This window comes from Sminthopsis crassicaudata, chromosome 3 (genome assembly GCF_048593235.1).
Source record: "Sminthopsis crassicaudata isolate SCR6 chromosome 3, ASM4859323v1, whole genome shotgun sequence".
Classification (NCBI taxonomy): Eukaryota; Metazoa; Chordata; class Mammalia; order Dasyuromorphia; family Dasyuridae; genus Sminthopsis; species Sminthopsis crassicaudata.
The window spans coordinates 375,545,118-375,553,978 of NC_133619.1; the positions used below are offsets into that span (position 1 = coordinate 375,545,118).

At 38.8% G+C, this 8,861-nt stretch overlaps 1 protein-coding gene across 19 annotated transcripts in view; it reads left to right on the forward strand.

Moving 5' to 3' along the window:
- R3HDM1 (R3H domain containing 1) overlaps window positions 1–8,408 on the forward strand; it is a 92,195-nt gene extending 83,787 nt beyond the window's left edge. For all 19 annotated transcript variants that reach the window (XM_074301904.1, XM_074301906.1, XM_074301907.1 and 16 more), the window contains 3 exons: window positions 5,439–5,521; window positions 6,012–6,096; window positions 7,006–8,408. In XM_074301904.1, coding sequence (XP_074158005.1) covers window positions 5,439–5,521; window positions 6,012–6,096; window positions 7,006–7,367 — 530 coding nt within the window. In that variant the 3' untranslated portion in view covers window positions 7,368–8,408. The remainder of the gene's footprint in view (window positions 1–5,438; window positions 5,522–6,011; window positions 6,097–7,005) is intronic.
- The last annotated feature ends 453 nt before the right edge of the window (window positions 8,409–8,861 follow it).

Genomic DNA, 8,861 nt, shown 5'->3' on the forward strand with positions numbered 1-8,861 from the left:
TCTCTTTTTCTGTCTCTCTCTGATGGACAAGGCGAATATGACTCGTTGGCACCCATCTGATTCCTTCTCCTGCTGAAGAAATACAAGCAAACCCTCTCTCCCAGGCAGTTAACCTATCTAATTACCTTCTATTTACCACTTTCTAAATCTCTTCTCATCATCTGGCAATTACATTGGAATTGTTTGCACTGGATACAGCCCTGTTGGTTTAAAAGGCCTGTATTCTCCCCAAGTGTAATCCATTTTTGCAATCTGATTGCCTTTTGACTGACTTATCAGGTAATCACTTTCTGCCATGTGATTGCTTCTCTGCTGATTGATTAAATCAGAGTCCTGGCCTTCTAAAGGTTCTTTGGGTGTAACATCAGCTGCCATCATGCCCCAAGTCTTTTTTCCTGGGGCCCTGGACCTGGGCCCCTCATCCCATTTCCCTGAATTATTCTACACTCTGATGCCCAATGGAGTCCTCTGTTGCATTTTGGACATGGGGTTTTAGGTCTTCTCTCACCCTGTCTTCTCACTGTATCTCCATACCTACACTGAGCTCTTAGATGCCCAATTTTTCGACATTGAAAACATCGCCGAGTTTCTCTAGAAGTCCCTTGCCAGGAGGGACCCTGTCTTTCCATGTTCATCATCATCCGGGTGTAAAAAGCATTTGTTCCCACTGTAGCACAGCGTCTTATGATCTCCTCTAAAGGAGCATCTTTGTCTAATCCCCATATAATTCTTTTGCAAATCTCGTTGGCATTTTCCTTAGCCAGATGTCTGGTCATTATTTCTGTAGCTGAATTTTCTCCAATAGTTCTTTTGACAGCAGTTTGCAAACGTCCCACAAAATCTGCAAAAGGTTCATTGGGACCTTGCTGTATTTTAGTGAAAGCCTCTCCACGATCTTTCTGTCCAGGAAGGACACACCAAGCTTTTATTGCAGCCTTAGCAATTTGTTCATATATTGTCATGGTATAATCAGTCTGTTCTGAATTCTCTCCATACCGACCTTCACCAGCCAAGTGCTCAAAAGTGAATTGTGTGTTAACTCCTATTTCCAAATTGCATCTGACTTGAATTTTACATAATTCATGAAATTCCGCAAGCCATAATAAATTTTCTCCAGGTTCCAGACATGTCCTTGCTATGGATTTCCAATCATTCGGGGTTAGGACTTCATAAGACAAACCATCTAGTAACATTTTGACATAAGCTGATGTAGCCCCATAAAGGGTACAACCTTTTTTCAAATCCTTAATTGTATTCAAATCTAAAGGTGCATATCTTCTCCTTTTTTTACCTACAGAGTCAGTATTTTCAATCACAGGATATGCATGTATAAAATCACTTATATCCTGTCCTTCTCTCTTAGCTTTAACCAATGCTTTTTCTAATCTTGTCATAGGCTTAGGCTTCTTCACAGGCAATTCTGTTTGTGTTTCTGCCTCTTCCCCTCTTTCTTCCTCCATCTCTGAAGGTGGGGTTGATGTGGGCCTATCAATAATCTGTTCTCTAGGCAGGGTTGAAGCTTCTTCAAGAGAATCATACCATAATTCCTCATTTAAATCCTCTTGCTCTAGGGAAAGATCTTGATCTTTCCTTTTTTCCTCACACTTCCTCCTCTGTTCATTTTTAGAACTTTTCCTTCTCCTACAACTTGCTTGATAGTTTAAGGCTAATTGAACTATGTTGTAGATATAAAATACTTCTGCAGAAATTGAACGAGGCCCATTTTTTGCTTGAAATTCTTTCATTTCATATCCCACTAGCTTCCATTTATCTACATCTATCTTTTCTTCCTCTAAGAACCAAGGGGATGTGCATCTTAATGCAGCCAAGAGTTTAGCAATCTGTACCCAGGTTACAAGTAAACTCTGCTCCTCAATTATGTTGATTATACTCTCTATAGTACCACTCCTGAATGGAGCTGAGGTTGCTTCTGGGGCTGGGGATGAGTCGGCTGAGGTCCAGGAATTGAATATAGCTAACATCTGCCCCATTTCAGCTATTAAGAGATTCCTGGTTTAGCCCTTAACAAGTTAAGTTCCTTATTTATCTATTAGCATGCTCACTTAATCTTTAACAAAGTTTCCTCGTTACTCACGGTTCTGGGTCAGAGAGACTGAGATCTAGATCGGAAGCTTTTCCACTGGAATCAGGACTGTGTCCCTGTTCGGGCGCCAAATTGCAAAGGTCTGGTCTAGCTCCTCTTGTCAGGATAAGCAAAAGTCCTTGCCCCACGTGTGGACGCCAATTGTAGCGAGCTATCGTCTCCAGAAGCTGCTGGATCGCTCTCTGGGAAGAGATCTGCTGTGTCTACTCAAATCTTTAAGACAGATTCTTCTTCCTGTAACGAACTGTTGTCTCCAGGCAGTTGCTGTTAACTCTTGTCCTTAGAAGTGACTTCCCTTCCTGCAGAGAGCCCCGTCAGGCCTGATGTAATGCAGAGAGTCTTCCTTCTTTCTCTGAGAGTCCTCTCTTTTATTCTCCCAGAGAATGGGCGTGGGATAATGCAAGGGCTTCTGGGAAGAACCACCCCAGCCAATGAGCTTGCCCCCTCTATCAAGTCAACCTGAGTTCTCACCTTGTAATTGTCCAGAAAACCTGAATTCTCACCTTGTCACTGTCCAGACAACCTCAGTTCTCACTTAGTAATCCTAACAAGAGTTCCTCTGTACTCTATCCTCATCAGAGCATTTCTTGGAGTGTTGTGTTCTAGACATTATATTTAGGAAAGATGTTAATAAACTGGAGAGTATCCAGAAGAGGGCAGTGAGAATGATTAAGGGTCTTGAGTCCATGTCACTTGAGGATATGTTGCTGAAATTAGAAACATTTGGCCTAGGAACAGAGAAGGAAGTGGTGGAGAGGGGTTAGCACAGAGAGATGATAATCTTTTAAATACACAAAGGACTGCCATGTGGAAAAGGAATTAGACTTGTTTTGTCTCCAGATGACATAATTAGGAGCAATGGGTAGAAGCTGTAAAGAAACAGATTTAGTCTTGTTACTACAGATGTTCTAACAATCAGAACACCACTCACATGTGTACAAGTCCATTAAATCTATCTCAGGAGATACCAGGTTTTTCTTCATTCTAGGTCTCTGAACAGAGGCTGGGTGGCCATTTCTCAGACTGAGACAAGGCTGCTTTTTCAGGTAAAAGTTAAACTAAGATGTTAGGTGAGGTTCCTTTCAACTTTAAAAATTCTGTGATTCTATAATTCATCAAGTAGACCTTGAATTTGCTCTCTGTCATTATTTCCCTTTACTTTCTCACTAAAAATCAGAAATGACTTCATTGTTTTACATATCTTCTGCGATACATCACATCATGTGCAGGATTATTTTTAGAGATGAAAAAAGATAGTTTTAGGTTTTGCACCCTAGAAAACATGCCATTCCTACCAGATACTGAAAAGAGAGCCTTTACAATTTGTGTGGTATACGCAGAGAAAATTATGTATAGAGATAATGAATTCCTTTCTTATTTTTCTTTACTATTTATTATTTGAATGCAATAATATTCAGATTCTGGCTCTTAAATCTTTCATATATTTAGAATAGTCTTCTTTTTGCTGAGGCAATTGGGGTTAAGTGACTTTCCCAGTATCATAGAGCTAGGAAGTGTTAAGTGTCTGAGGTCAAATTTTAACTCAGGTCCTCCTGACTTCAGGGCTGGTGCTCTATCCACTGCTCCATCTTGTTGCCCCAATGCTGACTATTTTTGTGTGAATCTATAGTCACATAATAATTCTACCACTGTTCTTTAAGGACAGTGTTCATCAGGAGAGATATCAAGATGTAAAGGATAAAAGAACCAGCTTCAGAGTCAAGAAGACCTGAATTCAGGTCCTACTCATATACTGGCTGGTCAACCTTAGGGAAATCATGTAACTTCAACTCAACTTTTCCAAAAGTGAACTTAATTTCTTTCCCCAAAAATCCTAGCCCCTTTTAAACTTCCTTATAACTGTTGAGGACACCATCCTTGACTCTTCACTCCTTCACCTCCCATGTCCAATCTGTTGCCAACACTTGTAGATTTCAATTTTGCAACATGTCTCAAATAAACCCCTTTCTCTTTTCTAACACACCATTCTGGGGCAATCTCTCACTACCTCATTTCTGTGCTATTGCAATAGCCTGCTAGTTGGTCTGCCTGCCTTAGTTCTCTCCCCATTTCAATCTATTGTTTATTCAGATAGCAAAATGATATTCTAAAGGGCATGTCTGAGGATGTCATCATCCCACGTGGCAAACTCCTGAGGCTTCATATCCTCTCTGGGATCAAATATCTCCCTCTCTCCTTCCCTCCTCTTCCCTCCTCTTCCCTCCCTTCTCTCCCTCCCTCTTTCCTTCTCTCTCTCTCTCTCTCTCTCTCTCTCTCTCTCTCTCTCTCTCTCTCTCTCTCTCTCTCTCTCTCTCTCACATACATATTCTCACACTTTTTCCAGTTTTATATCTTCTTACCACTTACTCTAAATTATAGTGGCACTGGCCTCCTTGTCATTCTTTAAAAAAAAAAAAAAAAGTACTCTGGTCATGTTAAGCATATCTAAACCCCATACTTGAATGTTCTCTTTCCTCATCTGCTCCTCTTGGCTTTCTTGGCTTCCTTTATAGCCCAGCTATATAAATTCCCATGGGCATGGGAGTCCATGTTCTACAGAAAGTTTTTCCTGAAGCCCCATTATTCAAGTGCCTTCTTTTTCCATTTTTTGTATCATCAGTGTTTGGCACAGTGCCTGGCACATAATAGGATTTTAATATTTATTGACTGATTAACTTCTCAGTGTTCCCACGTACTCTCTTAAGTGTTATACAGCAAATATCATTCTGCATGAGTAAAGAGAATTCTTTTTTACAGATAACACAGATTTAGTCCAAAAAAAAGAATTCACCTTCAGATAGTTTGTCCAGTAATATGAATTTTCCTGAAATTTTATCTATTCTCTCTTTAAAACATATGTTCCCCCCCCAAAAAAAAAAACACCAAACATCATTTTGACCCCTAGATTAGTCTGTATCCATCAATATGTCCAAGGATTATAGCCCACACTATTCCTGCCCCCAAAATGTTACTCTAGCCAGCAGCTCAGCCCCTCTAACCTAAGTTTACCTGTGTGTGTTCTTCAGCCAGAGCTACATAGGCCAGTAGGGTAGAGACTAATAGAGACTACTGAATATTGTTAGTGAACTGTATAGCTAATATTTCTGTAATAACTAGGGAGGAACAGGTATCTGACATGGTGAGGAATTTATACTATGCTTGTCCTTACGATTTTTATCATCTTTGATTACCCTAATTCATTTCTTCCTCCAATATTATGGTGCTCTTCCTGTCAAATATTTTCCCTTGTTTCCCTTCCTAACTAGAAAACTGGGAAATGATATTATAATTTTAAAAAGAAAAAGAATAGAAAAATATTCTTATTGCTTTCTAGGTGATGCCAGATATCCATTACTGGGCCAACCACTGCAATATAACCCTCCTTCTATTCTGCATGGACACATTCCGAGCCAACAGGTGGGGAAAATAGTTGCTTAGCCCAGGTTGTTCCATTGATTAGTTTTATGAAATCAAGATTGTAAATTCAGTCCCTGTATTAGAAAAGTTCTGTACTCCAAGCAGAGAGCTGGCTCATAAATGTTATCATTAGTCACAGAAAGTAGGCGGGGAAGAAGGAAAGGGGAGAGAGTCAGATCAGTGCAAACCTACTGCTTGTAGGTAACATCTTAAAGCATAGTTTTATTATATGCTCGGAAGCAGAATAACACTACTGAAAAATCTCTTAAGGGAGAGAAAAAAGCTGCCCTTCCATGAAGTCAGGGATGGGAAAAAAAGCCCTGGAAGAAACATAACTGCTACTTCTTATTTTCCTAAATGATTTATAGTCCAAAATGCATTTGCATCTGCTGTGGCTTTTCTAAAGTTTGCATCATTTTTAAACATTAAGAGCAAAGACTTTTTCTGAAAAATTGGTATTGTTTATAATGATATATTTCTGACTCTTCAGTGTCAGCCTGGTAACAGGCATGGAAACCGAGGAAGAAAACAAGCTAAAAAGGCTGCTTCCACTGACCTTGGTGCCGGAGAAGCAGGTAAATCATTTTCGGTTATTTAGGTATAATTCTATTGTTGTCTTCTTGATAAGCAGTTATTAAAAGAAACTATCCCACAGTAACTTTATTGAGGTACTTAGGACAGATATCACCATATTAATCTAAAAACAAAAATTTTTCCCAAAAAATCTGACTTATAAACCCAAGTACAATCTAACATTGGTGTTATTTTTCAGCATATGACTACATTCATCCTTGCAAAGAGATTTCATTTGCCAACCATGGACTCTGGGAATAAACTATATTTGAACTAATATGATATAAGAGTTTTACAGATGAGAATATATGTTTTATATAAAAGATAAATGACTTGCCCAGAGTCAAAAACCCATTTTACTTAATTTAGTGCAAGTATGAGAGTCTAGACTTAACTCTATTTTTCTTTTTTTCTCTCTACTTTACCAGCCTTTGGCCTATAGTCTGAGGTCCATGAAATTGATTTGCTTTTTATTATTTTGATAACTTGCCCAACATAATTGGCTTCTTTGCAGTTCTATAAATTTTATTTTCAGTAAATATTCTCAAAGGTGCCCACAGATTTCTCAAGATTGCCAAAGGGGTTGGGGACCATGACTCGGAGAAGGTGAAAAATTCCTGTTCTACAGCATCATCTGTGGCAAAAGTTATAACTGTCAGCTGATTCAGTACCTTTAGCGTGATGTACAAAAGCTTTGAGCAGATTAATATAAAATGTTCATTGGGCGACTTTGCAATTACATGTGTGTGTGTGTGTGTGTGTGTGTGTGTGTGTGTGTGTGTGTACACATATACATATGAATAATTGATTAATCTAGAAAATCAGTCCATTCTCACGATCAGAATGTGTATTCAGTAATCTTCTCTACATTTGGTAACAACATACCCTATTCTATAATTTTCTCATTGCAGCTGTTGGAAAGGTCTTAGAAATTACAGAACTGCCTGATGGGATAACCCGTGTAGAAGCTGAGAAGCTTTTTGGAGAACTCTTTAAAATTGGTGCCAAGATCCGCTGGCTCCGGGATCCCCAGTCTCAGACATCGCTGCGCCACCACTCTCTCTACTGTGGCAGTGGAGATGGCACGGTGAAGACAGAACAAACTAAACCTAGTGACTTGGCCTCCACATACACAGTTCTAGCAACATTCCCCTCCATTTCAGCTGCCCAAAACGCATTGAAGAAACAAATTAATTCAGTTAACAAATTTAAGCTGAGGACAAGCAAGAAGCACTATGACTTTCATATACTAGAAAGGGCAAGTTCTCAGTAGCAGATCCACTACTGGACCATCAGCCTTTATGACACCTCTGTCTTCTGCCGTCCTTGGTTAGCTTGATGTTTGGAGCTTCTCTTAACATGATAGAGACTCCTGGGACATTTGGTCATGGCATGATAGCATTTGAAGAAAGGCCAGTGATCCATTAAGGTTGACAAAAAGAAAGATGCACAGTTGATCCCAGATGACCAGAATTCATACCAACCTGAAACAGAGTAGCAGCTTTCTCTGAGGGATGCTGTTAAAATGCCGCTAACTTTTATAGTTGTTTTGTTTTATATTTCTGAATTCTTGTATCAGATCCAAAGCTCTATTGTACAGCAAATTTTTCTTCACAACAAATAACCGTATTGGAAGTTGTATTTCCTATCCTTTTTGCAGCCAGGATACTGTGACCCATCTTGGATGTGGGAAGGATGCAAGAGGTAGACTATCTGAGCCAAAACTATTCATTCTCTTTCTTGGTGGGTGAATGAAAAGAATCCTTAAATAGAAGATTCCTGTTCCTCTGAATTTACACCACACACTTTTTAGTAATGATAGAATTTGTTCACAAAGTCCTTTTTTCATTCAATATTCAGACAATGTGAATGTTAATTGTAAATAAATTATGTTCTTAATACATCTTAATCAAACCATTTAGCAAAGAGATGAGAATAGGGGGAATAGGAATCTTTCTTAAACAGGAAGAAAGTAAACTAAAACTATTTTTCTTTTTTTTTTTAAGTCAAAGGGTAAAAATAATGAACCTTAAACATATGTCCCCCAGATAACCGTGCCACTTATTTGCCTTCCCCTCCATATGGATCTTATCTCTGGTCACTGTAAGGAAATGCATTTGTCAAGTGCTAGAAAATTCCTAAATGGTTTAAATTTCTTTTCATTGTTTGCAGCGGATCACTGGACATCAAAGATTCATTGCACTGCAGAACGAGAAACCTTTTTTTCAATTTCTGTGTAATTTGCAAGGCTGTACAATGTGTGCTGATGCAAGCCTTTTTCAGTTCAGAAGAATAAATGTTTACAAATATAAAAGTACTGTGCATTTTAATGAGGATAGCCATAACTTTCTAATAACATTAATTAACGAATCTCAATTTTATGAAACATGCTATGCATTTGGAAACTACCTCAAAAATCATATTTTTTTTCTTTCTTACTATGTTGTCACTTCCTGCATTATAATTCATATAATTTCATGTCCCCAGTAAATGAATTCTAATCAAAAGTGGAAAATGACTGGGCTTCCTCAGTACTCCCATGGCCTTCCAAGGATGTGAGCTGCAATCCAGCAAAGCCATGTAAATTCAGTGGATTCTTCTCCATGTCCTTCCCTCTATCTTTCACAAGAAGTACCAATATAGGATATAGGCCATCAATTCATTGACCCTCCTGGTCAACCATCTCATCTCCTTTTCTGAATTATAACACCATTTCTATTGTGGTGTCCTTTGCCAATAAATTTGTACCCATGTATATACACACACA